General features: G+C 33.9%; 1 protein-coding gene across 1 annotated transcript in view; it reads left to right on the top strand.

Moving 5' to 3' along the window:
- LOC139498900 (uncharacterized) overlaps positions 1-18,871 on the top strand; it is a 105,099-nt gene extending 86,228 nt beyond the window's left edge. Inside the window, exons 20-22 of the mRNA XM_071287490.1 lie at positions 910-1,181; positions 13,198-13,225; positions 18,332-18,871. Coding sequence (XP_071143591.1) covers positions 910-1,181; positions 13,198-13,225; positions 18,332-18,738 — 707 coding nt within the window. The 3' untranslated portion in view covers positions 18,739-18,871. The remainder of the gene's footprint in view (positions 1-909; positions 1,182-13,197; positions 13,226-18,331) is intronic.
- The last annotated feature ends 2,937 nt before the right edge of the window (positions 18,872-21,808 follow it).

The following is a 21,808-nucleotide window of genomic DNA, read 5'->3' as shown; positions in this document are numbered from 1 at the left end:
ATTTGACCTTGACCTCATTTTCACAGTTCATTGCACAGTGTTTTTTTGTGTTTTGGTCTATTTTCTTAAAATTAAAGTAATAGGTCAACTATATAGGTTGTATAGAAGCATTGTTAGCTGTACATGTCTGCCTGGCATGGTTCATCTGACCTTGACCTCATTTTCAAGGTCTTTGTTTAGTTATCTTGGTTAATGTTAAGTTTATGTGACAGTTGTATTAAAGCTTAGCTTTATACTTACGACTATCAACATAATATCAATGATTAGTATAGAAGGCGAGACATTTCAGCGTGTGCACTCTTGTGTTTTAGTCTGTTGTTCAAGTACTCTAAGCAATATATGTTGGTGTATGACATGCTTGTGTAAAGGTGTTAATGTTGTCTAGCAGATATCATCTGACGTTGAACTCATTGTCATGGTTCATTGATCAATGTTAAGTTTCATTTTAAGGTGGTCTGTTTTTCAATTATAAACAATAGATCAGTTATATTATGTGTATACAAATTGTAAGTTGTAAATGTCTGTTTGACATGATTTATCTGACCCGTGATGCTTTAAGTTAAACTATATCTTTAAGACTTTCAACATCTATGTAGATGTTTCGGTCTGTCACTCCAGATTTATGGAACATTAATTGTCAGATTTTTAACAAACTTTTACCAAAACCTTAGTCTACTTCGATTGATTTAGTAGAAACTTTAAATACTATTGAAATTGGTGAACATAACAAACTGGTTTAAACTGTATCATCTGGCATGCTTGTGTACATATCTATTTAATGTGCCTTCGAAATATCCAATATTAGCTTGCATGAATTTCAAAATGCACAACAAGGGTGTACTATGTTCTCCTAGTGTAACTTTGTGTTGTTTTCTGTAAGTGGGATGCTATTTGTATTATTATTTTCAGGTTTAAGTGATGATGCTTTAAACCAGAGACCAAGTGATATTGAACTGTTGCGTTTTTCAATCAAATGTGCATCAAGCCATATGCATGAGTTAGTGACATTTCTGGAAATGTCTGATCAATGGGATACTATCACAGAAAATTATCCCACAAATAAAGAAGTTGCGAAATTTGTTATTTTATTAAAATGGAAGGAGAAGAAAGAAAAGAACAATTTTAGAGCATTAGCAGAAGCTCTGACAAACATGGAAATATCATCACATGTTTTGTGTCAAGTAAGTGTATACCCGTACCTATTGTGTAATGACTAAAACCAATTTGAAAATTTGACATTGTGAACATGTTTAAAAGTTTTATATATGGACACTTTTAATATGTATTTATTTGTGTCATCAATCAACATGAATTCAACATATATTTAGATGACGTACTCACTTGTAAGGCTTGCTAGAGGCACTTGTCTGTTTTACACACTGTATTAGCTCTTATGTGTCCTCTGTGGTCTTTAGTCTCTTCTGCAATGAATGATATACATATTTAATATTCATATACAGTTGCACATATGACAACTTTTTGTTTAAGGCTTGATATTTCAAAGAAATGATTGTTTGGTGTAAATGTTGGTCTTCTAAGTATTGAACATGACCTATTCCCAAGTATAACTGTCTTGCTCAATGTTATTAGACGTGTCTCAGTATTTATACATCCAACATTAATGAATTCAGTTATGATGTCTCATTTGTAATTCTGGTTTGATGTTGTTTTATGTCTTATCTTTTGTGGTTTTAAATCCATTTTTATTTTCTTTATGTTTGTAAAAGTAAAGATATTAATCACCTAGATCATGTATATGATTTTTAGGTTTAAAGCAACTATATGCACAGGATGTATTCGTGTGTTTGAAAGTTTTAATTTAAAAGGAAATCAAGGTTATAACATACAAATAATTACACTCTTACTACACAATTTTATCTTAATATTCTTGTAATGTTTAGGAAATACATCCTTACAAACTGAAACCCAATTTCATATTTGGAAATTTAGCTGGGACGTCATTTTTTGTAACGTTGAAAAATTCATGTGAGGCACATTTCATTTATTTATATTCTGTTGTGCTTTATTTGTAATATGTCGTAAATTAGTTGTAGGTGTTTGTTGTTATTATGTGATTTACATGTTGAAATGGATTATTGTATTGTTTATTTATGTACTTGTGTGTACTGAATGTTCTTGCATGTATTTGTACTTTATTCATGTCACATACCGTAGTCAATTTAGCAGTATTTTTAACATTGCTGTATAAGCGGAAGGTTTTGTTCGTTAAAAAAAACAAATGCAACCTACCATTTTTATACGACCGCAAAAATTGAAAATTTTTGGTCGTATATTGGTATCATGTTGGCGTCGTCGTCGTCATTGTCCGAATACTTTTAGTTTTCGCACTCTAACTTTAGTAAAAGTGAATAGAAATCTATGAAATTTAACACAAAGTTGATGACCACAAAAGGAAGGTTGGGATTGATTTTGGGAGTTTTGGTCTCAATATTTAAGAATTAGGGGCCAAAAAGTGCCCAAATAAGCATTTTCGTGGTTTTCGCACTATAACTTTAGCTTAAGTAAATAGAAATCTATGAAATTTTGACACAAGGTTTATTACCACAAACGGCAGGTTGGGATTGATTTTGGGAGTTTTGGTTCCAACAGTTTAGGAAATAAGGGCCAAAAAAGGGCCCAAATAAGCATTATTCCTAGTTTTCGCACAATAACTTTAGTATAAGTAAATAGAAATCAATGAAATTTAAACACAAGGTTTATGACCACAAAAGGAAGGTTGGGATTGATTTTGGGAGTTGAGGTCCCAACAGTTTAGGAATTAGGGGCCAAAAAGGGATCCAGATAAGCATTATTCTTGGTTTTTGCACCATAACTTTAGTATAAGTAAATAGAAATATATGAAATTTAAACGCAAGGTTTATGACCATAAAAGGAAGGTTGGGTTTGATTTTGGGAGTTTTGGTCCCAACAGTTTAGGAATAAGGGGACCAAAGGGTCCAAAATTGAACTTTGTTTGATTTCATCAAAAATTGAATAATTTGGGTTCGTTGATATGCTGAATCTAACTGTGTATGTAGATTCTTAATTTTTGGTCCCGTTTTCAAATTGGTCTACATTAAGGTCCAAAGGTTCCAAAATTAAACTTAGTTTGATTTTAACAAAAAATGAATCCTTCGGGTTCTTTGATATGCTGAATTAGATTTTTTTTTCATTGGCTCAGTTTTCAAGTTGGTCCAAATCGGAGTCCAAAATTAAACTTTGTTTGGTTTCATCAAAAATTGAATAGTTGGGGCTCTTTGATATGCCAAATCTAACTGTGTATGTAGATTCTTTATTTTTGGTCCCGTTCTCAAATTGGTCTACATTAAAGTCCTAAGGGTCCAAAATTAAACTTAAGTTTGATTTTAACAAAATTAAATTCTTGGGCTTTTTTGATATGCTGAATCTAAACATGTACTTAGATTTTTGATTATGGACCCAGTTTTCAAGTTGGTTCAAATCAGGATCCAAAATTATTATATTAAGTATTGTGCAATAGCAAGAAATTTTCAATTGCACAGTATTCAGCAATAGCAAGAAATCTTCAATTGCACAGTATTGTGCAATAGCAAGAAATTTTCAATTGCACAGTATTGCGCAATAGCAAGAAATCTTCAATTGCACAGTATTGTGCAATAGCAAGAAATATCTAATTGCACAATATTGTGCAATAGCAAGAAATTTTCAAATGGAGTTATCTTTCTTTGTCCAGAATAGTAGTTGAATCAACTTAAATCATCGTTTTATACAATATGCAATGTATATTCACTTTTACTACCAACTGATAAATAAAAACAATCTTTACCATTCAGTGATATTTTACATTTTGATATTTAATGATGTATTTAAATGAGTAGTTATTGTTGCAAACTCCATTAGAAATTTGAATTGAGATCAGTTTTGGAAAAAGGGAAAGGGGGATGTGAAAAAAATGGGTGGGGGGGGGGGGGGTTTAAATTTTTCTCATTTCAGATTTCATAAATAAAAAGAAAATTTCTTCAAACATTTTTTTGAGAGGATTAATATTCAACAGCATAGTGAATTGCTCAAAGGCAAAACAAATATTTTAAGTTCATTAGACCACATTCATTCTGTGTCAGAAACCTATGCTGTGTCAATTAATTAATCACAATCCAACTTTAGAGCTGATCCAGCTTGAATGTTGTGTCCATACTTGCCCCAACCGTTCAGGGTTCAACCTCTGCGGTCGTATAAAGCTGTGCCCTGCAGAGCATCTGGTTTTAAATGTCCTGTACCAAGTCAGGAATATAGCAATTGTTATCACATAGTCTGTTTCTATATATATGGGCATTTGTTCTTGTATCAGTTCAGTGTTTCTGTTGTTTCATTTGGTTTCTTCTGTTTTTGCTTGTGACCCAATTTGTTTCATTTACATCAATTTTTGACTATTGAACAGCGGTATACTACTATTGCCTTTATTTACACCTCATTATCATTTCATCTGACCTTGACCTCATTTCAATGCTTCATTAAAAAGTCCTCATGAAATAATTATCCTTAAACCTTTCTTGAAAAAAATGATTGTTAATTTTTTTTCAAACATTTTAAAAGGCCCTATTGTTTATTGTTTAAAGTCAAACAAGGATAAATTTGGTAAATTGCCTATCTTTTCCAGCTTAATTTCTGACAAAATGTTTCGACAATTATCATTTACATCTAAAGTAGTCAGCAAAACAGAAGTACATTTAAGGGAACTGTTCGGTGAACATCCAAAAGAATCCGCCAGTCAAACTTTATGCTTTCAAGGCCATTTTTAGATCTTTTTTTTTAAATGGGTATGTGTTTTCTGAAAGCTTTTAAAACCATTTTTGTCATCAATAACCTTGTCAAACCTTCATGGAATTTTATAACATTTGGACTGAAGATTGATTTGTTTAATTTGCAGTATCTAAGACAAAATCTTGAAAGCTTTAATTTATGTTCTTTTCATGTTTAGAACACAAGGCCTGAAGGACACATGTGAGTTCATGCAATCACTCGGCGTCAGTCATCTGTCATCGTCGTCGTGAACTATTTCAAGAATCGTCACTCTAAAACTACTGTACCAAATATCTTTTAACTTTAACTTAATGTTTCTAAGGGTAGTTTCTGATGAACCGAACAACCAATTGTTGAGTTGCTGCTTCTTTATTGGTAAATGGTAATTTCTAAGGAAATTTTGCAGTTTTTTGTTATTATCTTAGTTAGTATGACCAAAATTGGCAATTGAGCCCTGAAGGAATCGTTACCCTTTAAAGACAATTTTAATCACTTTGTTCATCATGCTTGATAACATTAAAAACATATTCTTCTCTGAAACTACAAGACCCAAACACTTTTTAACTTTATTTGAATGTTCCTTATGGAAAATGGTTTATACATTGTATTCAAAGTTTTGATCATTTAACAAACATGGCCACCATGGCTAAAAATAGGACAAAAAATTAGGGGTCCACTGCTGTTTATATGAAAAAACACTATAGCAGTTAGAGCCAAGTGGTATGGAGTTAAAGTGATGAATAAGTCAAGATCTATCTGCTATGACATTTTAAACCAATTGAACCACCTTTTGTAGGTGAAATTCTAAATGGCTATAAATGTTCAACTAAGTTAAATCTACAAATAAGTCACAACGATAAAAATAGTCAATTCACCCTTTCAATAGTTGTTGCCCTTCAAACGTTTTACGTTTTACATTTTTTAGGTCTTTCCCCTATGTGAGGAAAGACCTTATTGTTTTTCTTATGTTTTTTTTTCTTCCAACATTTTTTTGACATGCCCTCCCCCGGTTTCTATTGAAGTCATCAAGACCAAATATTGACCATCGATAGATCTCATTATGACGTATTACCAGATGAGGCTGTGTAGGATTTCATCATCCCCTTTGAGAGTTATTTTCCCTTGAAGCATTTTTTTTATTTGCATTTTTCTTAAAAAGTATTAGAGATAGAATAGAATTGAAAATGGCAGCATGCACAGGAACAGATGGCAATGTTAATAAACATAAACGATTAGTAGGTTATTTACCCTGGTAAGGAGTTATTCCCCTTGAAAAATTATACATTTTGGAAAATTTTTATTTCGAGAACTGGAAGTCGTAGAGACTTGGGACCTGCACCAATATTCTTTAATTTGCACTCAAGGTCAATGGTCACTGAGTGCAAAAAAAAATATGCTGTAATTTCAAGCTTACATATTAAGAAAACGATAAGAGTTTGCTGCATACATACTGTGTATTAAATGTTCCTCTCGACGAGCTCTACATTTTATACACACGCTCAATAATGTCTGACCGTCTGTTCAAAAGTTGCATCAAGATAATTAAAAAAAGTATAGTATTGTGTGTATATCTTTGAAAAGGTAACAGATATCAACCTACTATAAGCTTCAAAAATGAACAGTATTTTAAGACCTTCAATTTGAGGTCAATGTCAGGTCATGATGAAATTTCACCTTGACCTTCAAAGAGTACTATGACCTTGACCTTGTGACATTTAACAGATCAAGTGGTCCTGAGTTGAATGGTAGTAGTCCAATGTCTCTACGACTTCCGGTTCTCAAGTTTGGTATTGCATCATATATTTGATGATTCATTGTGACCTTAATGAACTTTGAAATTGTCCCAATTTTTTTTTCTACAATGATGTCCTTTAAGTGCAGATCATTTATCATTTATCAGATTTGAGATATCTATTGTCGTTTTAGAGGTAATGCAGTTTGAAATTTTGCGAGGGGAGGCATGTATTTCTGAATCAACAACAGGTTACCACCTAAAATGTTTTAGAAATTGAAGAGGTTAACATTGTTATATGTTTGACCAAGTACAAAAAACTTTCCGTGGAAAAAAAACCCAAAAAATCAATTTCAAATTTTCATGTTTTGCATTGACTTTTTACGTTTCATAACTTCTATTTATATAGTTGATATTGCATCATTTTTGGCACTTTGTCAAATGAGGTCATTTGATATATCAAATTGAAGGTCTCAATAAACCCTACTCTAAAATGAAAATTTTAAACCCATTTTTCATCCCAGGGGTAAGGGTGGGGTCATTTAGTGCAAAAATTCAATTATTCAGATTGTAAGGTTGTCGCATACCAAATGAAAGAACATAAAGTCTACATTTCAAATTTTAGATTGAAGTCCCCCAAAAATTTGTTGGGTGGGGTCATTGAGTGCAAAAAAAATTTCTTTTAAGATAAGGTTGTTGTATATCAAATGAAAGGTCATGATGTACACATTTGAAATATTAAATTCCTGACCTCCAGAAATGAGTTGGATGGGGTTATTAAGTGCAAAAATCAAACTTTCTAGAACATTGCGTTGTCGCATATCAAATGAAAGATCATCAAGTCTATGTTACATTTATCATACTTCAGATCTCGAAAATGTAGGCGGATGAGGTCATTAAGGGTAAAAATCGAAAAGTTTCAGAAGGTATGCTTGTCGTTATCAAACGAAAGGTCGTACAAATTACATTACGAAAACATCACTTTTACAGGAAAGACCTTTCAGTTGTTTTACAAACAATTGAGATACTAGTTGTGAAAGTTTTTCTTTTTAAAAATTATCTTTTTCTGAAAATACTTAGCCAAATGCTTCAACAGTTTGATTTAATGGTTCTTAGGCTATTTAGTTTATATATTGTATTCGGGGATTTGATCCATTTAAAAGCATGGCGGCAGTTTTTGAAAATAGATCATAGAGGTCAAATGTATTTTTTGGCTTTCATCTCAAAAACTTAAGTAGGAATTGCAAAACTGACATAGGTGAAGAGTTTAACATATTTTGGCGTTAATATTGATTCACTTATAGGGTCTTTGCATCGTAACTAAACACATTTATTATTAATAAACCAGTTGTTGGCATGACACGGGTTATGTTCTTCTCATATTTGTTATGATGGTATGATACTAAACCCCTCAGGGGGAGGATTCTGCCTGATATTCATATGATGAAGACATAATTTGTAAATCAGTTTAATTGAGGTCCGGAGCTGGCATGTCAGTTAACTGCTATAGTAGTCTGATGTTATTTATGTATTATTGTCATTTTGTTTATTTTCTTTGGTTACATCTCCTAACATCAGACTTGGACTTCTCTTGAACTGAATTTTAATGTGCGTATTGTTATGCGTCTACTTTTCGGCATTGGCTAGAGGTATAGGGCAAGAGAAAATAAATCTGGAATTCCACTGGAATCCCGGCTGGAATTTTGATGGGATTCCAAGTGGGATCCCACCTAATTCCACCGGGATAAAATTTCGGGAATCCCGCCAAAAGTCCGGGATTCCCGAAATTTTATCCTGGTGGAATTAGGTGGGATCCCACTGGGATAAAATTTCGGGATTCCCGCTAAATAAGCGGGATCCCGATGTAAAGGTATTGGGATAAATTTCGGGATTCCCGTAAAAGAAGCGGGATCCCGATGTAAATCCCAGTGGAAATATACTGGGATTCCCGGAAAAAAAAGCGGGATCCCAAAAATAAATACCAGCAGGATATACATGCACCAATTTAAATTGCACTGCCACTGGGAATCCTGGGTTATTTATGCAAAAGGATACATGTCATGTTTTCCTTTCTGTTAATCAATTTGCTGTCTCTGTACTTCCAACTAGAATTGCCGAGTAAATTATGGTAACTGGAATATCTGCATGCAATCTGTTTCGTTGGAAGCTCCATTTAAAAAGATCAGTATATCCCCTAAAAGTATCAAAAAAATCCACAAAGAATCATTTGTTCAATACGTTTTGAAGCAACAAATTCAATAGAAATATTATTGCATGTTTAATGTTTATAGAATACAGTAGATTGGAAGCTAGTCCAAATAATTATGAAGTCTTGGAAGGTTATTTTAATTTTTTGGCAAATTAATTACCTTCCCCCTTTTTTATCCCCTGACGATAAATAACTATAGCGACTTATTATTTTCACCAAATAAACATACACACAACTGAATTAAATTTTGACATACCTACTATTTATGCCTGTTATGTGACAAGTTAACAAGTTTATTCATTGTAAATGTTAAAAATAAATATATTTTCAGTTTATGCTTTCAGACTTTCTGATGTTGATTTGCTCAGATAAAAACCATACAATTCATAGTTCCTCAATAAATTATTTTTATAATCATTATATGCACATGTACACATGTTAAAAATAAATTATTAATGCACTTATCTGAAAACATCTTCCTCTTCGTCCTGTCCATAATTCAGCGTAAACAAATTTTGATGACGTTTTTACCAGTACACAAACGTCGACGTGACAATCTCGCCCCAAATCATATCGGCCAGTTTTTACTAAATATAAGAAAATTATACTTTATTAATCGGCACATGGTGCATGCGGATAAGATAGTGGCCGCATTATTTAGGACAGTAGTCAGTATTTTCTAGGGTCGAACTGTCCCACGGCAGTACAGTTGAAAACAAAGCACGTGGTTATGATTTTTTTACAGTTTACATAAGTTGAGAAATCAAAGTTTTACGATGTCGATCATTATCTTATCATTGATGACGACAACTAATAGAAACGCACTTATGGGAACTTGGGGAACAACAGAAACGCCCAAGCTTTTCTGGCAAAACACTCGTTGACATTTCTCGGACGCCCTGCCATTTTTATCGCGAAAATCTCGGCATTTTTCTGACTTATTAATATCTGTCAAACTGAATATTAAGTGACACTTAAATGTGATTGGCTTCAACTGACAGCTTTGGTGTCATACGCATTGTTAATTAACACCAATAAAAATAAAATGGAAAATGGAAGTGGGGAATGTGCCAAAGAGACAACAATCCGACCACAGAAACACTTACATATTTTCAACAACATAATATATGGTTCATACAATTTCCCGTTTTAACTAGACTGGGATCCCAGCTTCAGACAGTCATCCCGATTGGGATCCCGGCTTTAAACAGTTCCGATTGGGATCCCAGCTTCAGACAGTTACCCCGATTGGGATCCCAGTGTCCGATATTTATCCCGTTTCATCTTGACTGGAATCCCGGATTCAGACAGTTATCCCGAATGGGATCCCAGTTTCAGATATTTATCCCGAATGGGATCCCGCCTCCGGATGCTTATCCCGGCTTATCCCGACAATTTCACCGGGATTGCATTGGGATCCCGGTGGATCCCGTTTTCGTTTTCTCTTGGGGAGGGTTGAGATTTCACAAACATGTTTAACTCAGCCGCTTTTTTGCGCCTGTCCCAAGTCAGGAGCCTCTGGCCTTTGTTAGTCTTGTATTATGTTAACTTTAGTTTCTTGTGTACAATTTGGAGTTTAGTATGGGGTTCATTATCACTGAATCGGTATATATTTGTTATGGTGCCAGCTGAAGGACGCCTCCGGGTGCGAGAATTTCTCGTTGCATTGAAGACCTGTTGGTAACCTTCTGCTATTGTCTGCTCTATGGTTGGGTTGTTGTCTCTTTGGCACATTCCCCATTTCCATTCTCAATTTTATTATACCCCCGCTTTAAAAAAGGGGGGGTATACTGTTTTACCTCTGTCTGTCCGTCCGTCCGTCAGTCAGTCCGTCCCATGAAACTTTCGTCACATTTTTCTCAGGAACTACACATCCACCCTTTCTGTAATTTGGTATCAACATTTATATATGTCAGCCATACCGTGTGATGCGTTTTCAGATTCATCACTTGACAACTTCCTGTTTACCGAACACTTGTCTGATTTTACACATGATAGCCAAGTTGAAAATTTTCGTCACATTTTTCTCAGGAACTACAATACAAGGATTTCTGAAATTTGTTTTCAGGATTTATATAAGTCAGCTATACCGTGTGATGCGTTTTCAGATTCATCACTCGACAACTTCCTGTTTACCGAACACTTGTATGATTTTACACATGAAAGCCAAGTTGAAAATTTTCGTCACATTTTTCTCAGGAACTACAATACAAGGATTTCTGAAATTTGGTTTCAGGATTTATATAATTCAGCTATACCGTGTGATGCGTTTTCAGATTCATCACTCGACTACTTCCTGTTTACCGAACACTTGTATGATTTTACACATGATAACCAAGTTAAAAATTTTCGTCACATTTTTCTCAGGAACTACAATACAAGGATTTCTGAAATTTGGTTTCAGGATTTTTATAAGTCAGCTATACCGTGTGATGCGTTTTCAGATTCATCACTCGACAACTTCCTGTTTACCGAACACTTGCATATTTTTACACTATTAATATTATCCACTTGCGGCGGGGGTATCATCAGTGAGCAGTAGCTCGCAGTTTCACTTGTTATATCTAACTGCCAGGGGTCTTTAGGCAAATATGGCACCTTATTGTCAGGTTACTGTTCAAAGATAGTTAGTTTTTAAGAAATTTTACAGTTTTGGGTTATTTAGTAATTTTAATATTATTAATTGTCAGACAAACCCCTTAAGGAGTTATTGCCTTTTATAGTCAATTTTAACAACTTTTTCGTCATTTTTTGTAACTCGTACAAAAATCTTATTCTCTGAAACTACTGGGCCAAATCTAAACTAACTTGGCCACAATCATAATTGTGGTATATAGTTTAACAAATGCACCTGATGACCTGCCCCACCTACCAAACAAAATGGCCGACATGGCTAAAATTAGAACATAATGGTAAAATGCAGTTTTTGCTTCATATCTTTGAAACTAAAACATTTAGAGCAAATTTTTTAAGATTTAAATGTCCATCAGAATAAGATCTATATCCTCAAAAATTTTCAGATGAATCCTACAACCCGTTGTTGGGTTGCTGCCCTAAAATTGGTAATTTTAAGGCAATTTTGCAGTTTCTGGTTATTATCTTGAATACTATTATAGATAGAGATAAACTGTAAACAGCAATAATATTCAGCAAAGTAAGATCTCTGGATAAGTCAACATAACCAAAATTGTCAGAGAACCCCTTAAGGAGATATTGTCCTTTATAATCAATATTGAACAACTTTTCTTCATTTTTGTAACTTGTACAAAAATCTTCTTTTCTAAAACTATGGGCCAAATTTAACCAAACTTGGCCACAATCATTACTAGGGTATCTATTTTAAAAAAATGTGTCTAATGACCCCGCCTACCAACCAAGATGGCCGACATCAGTAAATACAGTAACAGGTGAGCGACACAAGCTCTTGAAAGTTTCTATTTATAGAAAGAGAGAAAGTGTAAATAACAATTTTGTTCAACAAGTAAGATCTACAACTAGTCAAATTCCTTAAACTGAAATTACAGGTGAACGCTATTATGCTTTAATAGGATCTACAACTAGTCAAATTCCTTAAACTGAAATTACAGGTGAACGCTATTATGCTTTAATAGGATCTACAACTAGTCAAATTCCTTAAACTGAAATTACAGGTGAACGCTATTATGCTTTAATAGGATCTACAACTAGTCAAATTCCTTAAACTGAAATTACAGGTGAGCGCTATTATGCTTTAATAGGATCTACAACTAGTCAAATTCCTTAAACTGAAATTACAGGTGAACGCTATTATGCTTTAATAGGATCTACAACTAGTCAAATTCCTTAAACTGAAATTACAGGTGAACGCTATTATGCTTTAATAGGATCTACAACTAGTCAAATTCCTTAAACTGAAATTACAGGTGAACGCTATTATGCTTTAATAGGCGTCTTGTTTAATGATACATGAACTTAGTTTATTTCGGTTAAAAAGTAGAAACAGGATGGGGTTAAAATTTGTTACACTTCAAATACTTTGTCAAACCTTCATAGAAATTTATAAAAAAAATAATATTTAGAGATAACGTTTGATGCAAAGTTTTGAAAATATTTTTCTCATTAGATGGACTAATTATTTGTGTTTACAATTAGAATGTACAGACCGTCTGCGATTACATTGTTATGACATATAAAAAGGATGTAAACCGTCATGATGTGTTCTGAAACTTGGACAAGACCCAAATATAGCATCTCAAGGAAAAGTTTGATTTTTTTTAAATTCTGAATTCTTATGATAAGTGGACTCTTTGTTAAATCAACTTTAAATTATAAACCTGCCAGCAGCAATAATAGGTGATCAGCGGGGATACGTGGAACCCGGCCTTATGAATTTTTATGGTTCAGTGACTGCTTGAAAATAACTAGTTTTTGTAAATCCAGAAAAAAATTGTTTTTAAACACACAAACTTTATATAGTGTATAATTTTCATTTTTTCAGGTAAGAAGAATCAGAATAGCAGAAACAGGTATGTAATTAGCATCTGTAAATGACAAATATAGTAGATTCTTCTGAATAGATTCTGATGTAACTTGTTGGAAGTTTTAAACATAACTTAATAGCTGTAAATATTTTTGTTAACCTAATAGGTAAATACTGTAAATTCAGAAATTATCGCAAGGTTTTTATTAATGAGAATAGTGCGACTGGGTTAGTATTGCAACAATTGTAACTTGTATTCTGATATCTGATATATGGCAGATTCCAAAAAGAAAAGAAAATTTCCGTCAAAAAGAACAAATTAAGAAAAATAATACAACTGTTATTTGAATGATAATATGTGAATGTTTTATTGAATAGTAATGTTATATAAAGCAAGCAAACCAATTATTGGATATGATTGTTTCCATTAAAAGTAGAAATGATCAAAACAAGTTGAAAAATGTGAAATGTTTGTCGCAAATTACTTTCCATTTTTTGACACAAGGTTCATGTTTTACGAGGCTTTAAGTTGACACTGATATAATGGTTTTTGTCGAACCTGCAAATTTTGTTGCAGAAAGCTCGACATAGGGATAGTGATACGGCGGCGGCGGCTGTGTTAGCTAACTTCTTTAAAGCTTTATATTTTAGAAGGTGGAAGACCTGGATGCTTCATACTTTGTATATAGATGCCTCATGTTACGAAGTTTCTGTCAGTCACATGTCCAATGTCCTTGACCTCATTTTCATGGTTCAGTGACCACTTGAAAAAAAAGTTCAGATTTTTTGTAATGTTGAATTCTCTCTTATTATAAGTAATAGGATAACTATATTTGATATGTGCGTACCTTGCAAGGTCCTCATGTCTGTCAGACAGTTTTCACTTGACCTCGACCTCATTTCATGGATCAGTGAACAAGGTTAAGTTTTGGTGGTCAAGTCCGTATCTCAGATACTATAAGCAATAGGGCTTGTATATTCGGTGTATGGAAGGACTGTAAGGTGTACATGTCCAACTGGCAGGTGTCATCTGACCTTGACCTCATTTTCATGGTTCAGTGGTTATAGTTAAATTTTTGTGTTTTGGTCTGTTTTTTTCATACTATATGCAATAGGTCTACTGTATTTGTTGTATGGAATGATTGTAAGGTGTACATGTCTAGCGGGCAGATGTCATGTGACCTTGACCTCATTTTCATGGTTCAGTGGTTATAGTTAAATTTTTGTGTTTTGGTCTGTTTTTTTCATACTATACGCAATAGGTCTACTATATTTGGTGTATGGAATGATTGTAAGGTGTACATGTCTAGCGGGCAGATGTCATGTGACCTTGACCTCATTTTCATGGTTCAGTGGTTATAGTTAAATTTTTGTGTTTTGGTCTGTTTTTTTCATACTATACGCAATAGGTCTACTATATTTGGTGTATGGAATGATTGTAAGGTGTACATGTCTAGCGGGCAGATGTCATGTGACCTTGACCTCATTTTCATGGTTCAGTGGTCAAAGTTAAGTTTTTGAGTTTTGGTCTATTTATCTAATACTATATGCCATAGGTCAACTATATTTGGTGTATGGAAATATTTTATGATCTTTATGTCAGTAGCGCAGGTTTCTTTTGACCATGACCTCATTTTCACGGTTCATTGCACAGTGTTAATTTTTGTCGAGCCTGCAACTTTTGTTGCAGAAAGCTCGACATAGGGATAGTGATCCGGCGGCGGTGTTAGCTCACTTCTTAAAAGCTTTGTATTTTAGAAGGTAGAAGACCTGGATGCTTCATACTTTGTATATAGATGCTTCATGTTACGAAGTTTCCGTCAGTCACATGTCCAATGTCCTTGACCTCATTTTCATGGTTCAGTGACCACTTGAAAAAAAAGTTCAAATTTTTTGTAATGTTGAATTCTCTCTTATTATAAGTAATAGGATAACTATATTTGATATGTGCGTACCTTGCAAGGTCCTCATGTCTGTCAGACAGTTTTCACTTGACCTCGACCTCATTTCATGGATCAGTGAACAAGGTTAAGTTTTGGTGGTCAAGTCCATATCTCAGATACTATAAGCAATAGGGCTAGTATATTCGGTGTATGGAAGGAATGTAAGGTGTACATGTCCAACTGGCAGGTGTCATCTGACCTTGACCTCGTTTTCATGGTTTAGTGGTTTTAGTTAAATTTTTGTGTTTTGATCTGTTTTTCTCATACTATATGCAATAGGTCTACTATATTTGTTGTTTGGAATGATTGTAAGGTGTACATGTCTAGCGGGCAGATGTCATGTGACCTTGACCTCATTTTCATGGTTCAGTGGTCAAAGTTAAGTTTTTGAGTTTTGGTCTTTTTAACTAATACTATATATGCCATAGGTCAACTATATTTGGTGTATGGAAATATTTAATGATCTTTATGTCAGTCGCGCAGGTTTTATTTGACCGTGACCTCATTTTCACGGTTCATTGCTCAGTGTTAAGTTTTTGTGCTTTGGTCTATTTTTCTTAAACTATAAGTAATGGGTCAACTATATATGTTGTATAGAAGCATTGTTAGCTGTACATGTTTGCCTGGCATGGTTCATATGACCTTGACCTCATTTTCAAGGTGCATTGCTCTTTGTTTAGTTATCTGGTTAATGTTATGTTTATGTGACAGTTGTAAATAGCTTAGCTTGTAAAGTTTAGCTTTATACTTAGGACTATCAGCATAATATCAATGATTAGTATAGAAGGCGAGACATTTCAGCGTGTGCACTCTTGTTGATTATTGCTTAAAACGATTCAAAATTTCATTTTTGTCGAGCCTGCAACTTTTGTTGCAGAAAGCTCGACATAGGGATAGTGATCCGGTGGTTACGGCGGCGGTGGCGCCGGTGTTAGCTCACTTCTTAAAAGCTATATATTTTAGAAGGTGGAAGACCTAGATGCTTCATATTTTGTATATAGATGCCTCATGTTACGAAGTTTCCGTCAGTCACATGTCCAATGTCTTTGACCTCATTTTCATGGTTCAATGACCACTTGAAAAAAAAGTTCAGAATTTTAGTAACGCTGAATTCTCTCTTATTATAAGTAATAGGATAACTATATTTGGTATGTGCGTACCTTGCAAGGTCCTCATGCTCGTCAGACAGTTTTCACTTGACCTCGACCTCATTTCATGGATCAGTGAACAAGGTTAAGTTTTGGTGGTCAAGTCCATATCTCAGATACTATAAGCAATAGGGCTAGTATATTTGGTGTATGGAAGGACTGGAAGGTGTACATGTCCAACTAGCAGGTGTCATCTGACCTTGACCTCATTTTCATGGTTCAGTGGTTATAGTTAAGTTTTTGTGTTTTGGTCTGTTTTTCTCATACTTTATGCAATAGGTCTACTATATTTGTTGTATGGAATGATTGTAAGGTGTACATGTCTAGCGGGCAGATGTCATCTGACCTTGACCTCATTTTCATGGTTCAGTGGTCAAAGTTAAGTTTTTAAGTTTTGATCTTTTTATCTAATATTATATGCCAAAGGTCAACTATATTAATTTTGGTGTATGTAAATATATTAGGATCTATATGTCAGTCCCGCAGGTTTTATTTGATCATGACCTCAATTGCAAGGTTCATTGGACAGTGTTAAGTTTTTGTGTTTTGGTCTATTTTTCTTAAACTATAAGTAATAGGTCAACTATATTTGTTGTATGGAAGCATTGTTAGCTGTACATGTCTGCCTGGCATGGTTCATCTGACCTTGACTTCATTTTCATGGTTCGTTGGTCTTTGTTTAACTATCTTGTTTAATGTTAAGTTTATGTGACAGTTGTAATAATGCTTTATACTTAGGACTATCAACATAATATCAATGATTAGTAATGAAGGCGAGACATTTCAGTGTGTGCACTCTTGTTGAGTTATTCAGTATTTTGTAAAAAGGGGGAGGGTATTTTTTTACATGTCGCGCCGTATCTCAAAAACAATTTATGATTATTGCTTAAAACTTTACACACTTCTTTGTTATATTAATCTGAAGATCTGTATACTTTTTGGTTTTGATTCAAAATTTTATTTTAGTGATATTTAGTTTTTTGTATAAAAAAAAAAGGAGGGGTTTCACATGTCCTGCCGTATCTCAAATCCAATATATGGTTAATGCTTAAAACTTTCTCAGAAACCATTTATGATTTTATATAAAACTTCTACACAAGACGACGGGCGTATCATGCGCTCATGGGGCAGCTGTTTATTAACAATTTTCATAAAATTTGTAAATTTTTACTAACATTTTTCACTGAAACTACTGGGCCAATCATTACAGATAGAGATAATTGTAAGCAGCAAGAATGTTTAGTAAAGTAAGATCTACAATCTGAATCACAATCATTAAAACACAATTTTGTCATGAATCCATCTGTGCCCTTTGTTGAATATTCACATAGACCAAGGTGAGCGACACAGGCTTTTAAGAGCCTCTAGTTTATATAAATTAGACAGTTGGTTTTCTCGTTTGAAAGATTTTACACTTGGGGTAATTTATTACCTTGCTGTTTGTTGTGAGCCAAGGCTCCGTGTTGAAGGTCGTACCTTGACCTATAATGGTTTACTTTTATAAATTGTGACTTGGGTGAACAGTTGTCAAAGTTACCAGACATGGTTTGCACTGCGGTCGCCATTTTTGCATTTTGCAAGAAAAAAAAAGAAACAATCGTTGAACTTCGAGACACATTTACTCTAATTTCCATATCTCACAATATTCATATTAGTAGTCCAGTTGTCTTTGTAAACTCATATGATATTCTGCCATTAAGACAGTATCATCAGTGTTCAAAATGACACAGGTGCACGATCCTTTTATGTTATTATTCAGTAAAAACAATTTAAGATCATTAAGATAATAGAAAAAAGCAAATGGAAGAGGTGTTCTCCCTGTCTTACTCAAAAGGAAAGGAATAAAAGAAAAATCTGAACAATCTGATCAAAAGTGAATTAGAAATCTGTCCGTTAATCAAATGTTGTTAAAGTTTCAACCAGACACCAGGCAGCCAAACAGTTTTCTAAGGCGGCTATATATATTAGTTGGTCTATAATATATCATCAAACTACTGGTTTTCCTTATTTTTCAAATAGGCTATATTGAATTATTTGTGTTAATTTATACTGTCATTTCAGACATTCCGTCAGAATACCTAGATTGTATTCCAACAGATGAAATTTTAGATGCTTTAGCTCCAAAAATTGGTCAGGTATTTTTCCAACTTGGCACTGAAATGGGGCTCGCAACTGCAACACTAGAAAGTATTCAGTATAAATATCCACGACAGCTAATAGAACAGAACAGAGAAGTCTTGTTCACTTGGAGAGAAGACAGAACAGTGACACCTACAATACGGATACTTGTACAGGCATTAGCAAACATTGGAAAAGGAACACTTTTACAGAACGTTTTTGAGAATGTGGATCCTAATACCCTTAGAGGTTCAGAAAACGTGACAGGTATCGGTGCAAAACCAAAGAAAAAGTCAGAGCAAGTACCACTGAGTCAGCAAAAGATGTCAAAGAAATGTTCAATAGCTTAAAAGGCAGCACAAAGTATGGTCAGATCCTACTTGAGGAAATATAAACTGTAATAAAGACAAGAATTGAACATCATGAATTAATCCAGCCGCGTTCTGTCTAACATGAATATTGTTAAATAAATTGTATCTTTGTTTTGTATGTTATGTTTTTATGTGAATAGAGAAGGTTTGTTTCTTGTCACTACAGTTACCATTTAATTCCTATCTATTGTTCAGGTTTTTTTCAAATTATTGTTGTAACTGCATATAATAATTATAGTTTTATCTTTTTAAACCTATGTTTTTACCTAATGACTACATGTAAGTCATGATTCAAATATTTCGAAAAATGATATATGATTTAGATTGCAACTTGCATTATACTCTATACACGGCCAAATATTTCTATAATTTTGAATAAACATTGAATAAAATAAAAGTCAGAAGATGTAGTACGATTGCTAGTGAAACAAACATCCATCAAAGATCAAATGACTTGGATGAACCTGACTATTGGTCACTGTACGACCTTCTACAATGAGCTGAAGCAATACCATATACTGTAAACATGGAAGTTTTTGCGCAAGGGATTTTTTTGCTTAATTTGTCAAATATCCCAAGCATAAATAGTTTGAAAATAATGCAAAGAAATAATTCATATATCCCAAGCATAAATAGTTTGAAAAGAAAGCAAAGAATTAACTCATCATAAGAAGCTCTACCTTTCATTGAAATCCCAAAAATATCCATTGTAGTCGGCTATAAATGTGCCCGAAACAAAAAGTAACAAATAAAACTAACTACTTTTTATCTCACCTTTCAAAAGGAAATGTGAGCTTTTATCATCACTTGACGCCCTTCATCACTTGACGTCCTTCATCACTTGACGTCCTTCATCGTTTGTCCGTCGTCATCTCTCCTGTGTAAACTATTTTAAACATCTTCTTCTCTGAAACATTACTGAACTAATTCCAACCAAATGTAAGCTGAATTATCCTTAGAATATGTAGAATAACACTAGTTTTCTGATTCGGCAAAACATGGCCGCAACGGCTAAACATAGGACATAGGGGTAAAATGCAGTGTTTCAATTGGCGTATACGTGTATCTCAAAAACAGAAGTCTTCAAAGCAAACCAGACAAGAAGTTTAAGTTTTCATTAGGTCAAGTTCTATCTGCCCTGAAATAATCAGCCGAATCGGATTTTTAAGTTATCGCCCTCTGAATTGATGATTTTCAGGACATATTGCAGTTTTAGGTTATTATCTTGAATATAATTATAGATAAAGATAAACTGTAATCATCACAGATGTTTAGCAAAGTACCGAATTATACTACAGACCAGATTTGTTATAACATGAGCAACACGACAGGTGCCACATGTGGAGCAGGATCTGCTTACCCTTCTGGAGCACCTGAGATCACCCCATGTTTTTGGTGGGGTTCGTGATGCTTATTCTTTAGTTTTCTATGATGTGTCATGTGTACTATTGTTTGTCTTTTTCATTTCTAGCCATTGCGTTGTCAGTTTATTTTCGATTTATAAGTTTGACTGTCCCTATGCTATCTTTTGTCCCCCTTTTATCGTGTATGCCTCCTTTTGGTAAAATGGCACATTGTCGGGGCCATACGGTTTTAAAAAATGTTTTATTTTCCTTGAATAGTCTAGTATCCCTTGTTGTTCTGTTAATGAAACACTGGTTGAAATCAATTATATTCCTTCCTTGTCGTTCTGTTAATAAAACAAAGGTTGAAACCAATGGCATCCCTTCCTTGTAGTTCTGTTAATGAAGCAAAAGTTGAAACCAATGATATCCCTTCCTTGTCGTTCTTTTAATGAAACAAAGGTTGAAACCAATGATATCCCTTCCATGTTATTCTGTTAATACAACAAAGGTTGAAACCAATGATATCCCTTCCTTATCATTCTGTTTATGAAACCATGCCTCGACAATAACGCTTGTCCGATGGCCCGGTACCAGAGGGAAAAAAGGTCGGGCAAGTAAGAGCTGTATCAAGCTTGTCCGTTGGGACAAGTGAAATTATTCTAAAAAAAAAATATATATTCCAATTTTGATAAACAAATAATTATAAACAAAAAACAAGAAAACAAATATTAATTTGACATGTTTCTGTATTCTGTTCATTCAAATGCAAAACATTTTTCTTCAACATGTTTATCTTGCAGCCGATACTTTTTAACTGGTTCTTTGTCAAGTACTTTTTTAGCAGGTAAAAGGTATACTATTCTCAGAAACCAGTCTTACTAATCCGAATCAATGATGCGCTTTGTAGATCGGGTAACTTTACAGGACAGTAAGTTTGCCACCTCGGAAGATTCAGCTCCAAGTTTAATAGACAGTTTGGCACCGTAGGAAACATATTTAGTAGACATGATTGATGGACAGTTTGTCATCGTAGAAGACATATTTAGTAGACAGGATTGATAGACAGGGCGGGAGACATTTCGGGACCAAGACAAATCAGTACCGAGTCATTTCGTTACCTTATTCTGTTCCTTATAATAAATACCATACCCGTAATTTTTTCACAAAAATATTTTTTTTCATTTACCATAAAAATTCACAAAATCATATTTGATCATGAGAAGAAAAAAACAATATTTGCAATATGGTGACCTATAGTTGTTAATCAGATGGTGCCTCATGTTTAGAGTCTGATAAGACTGGCATTAATGAAAACTAGAAATCAATGGTGTCCCCTCGTTTTCCATTATTTATAAAAGTATTGAAGTTGTGAAGATTTGGCCTATTTTTTCTTTTAATTTGTTAATGGTGGGAAATAGTTGTGTAATGGATAGAGAAGTCAAATACGCTATAATGATAATTCACTTTTTAAGAGGCATGGGTTGCATTTACTTAGATCTTTGGAAATTTGAGTATCCACATCTGATTTACATGAAAATTAGAGGGTGTAAAACTGACTTTTCATTGGACGAGAAGAGGTGAGTCTGTTCTAACAATCGACTCCTTATATGAATTTTTGATTCATTCCAATGTTAATTTTGGGAGATCCTTCACTTCATGTTATGTGATGCGAGAACTGACATACAGAGAGATGACCTGACAAT

The sequence above is a fragment of the Mytilus edulis genome, chromosome 12 (genome assembly GCF_963676685.1).
Source record: "Mytilus edulis chromosome 12, xbMytEdul2.2, whole genome shotgun sequence".
Lineage (NCBI taxonomy): Eukaryota > Metazoa > Mollusca > Bivalvia > Mytilida > Mytilidae > Mytilus > Mytilus edulis.
This window is presented reverse-complemented; position numbering and strand designations above follow the sequence as displayed.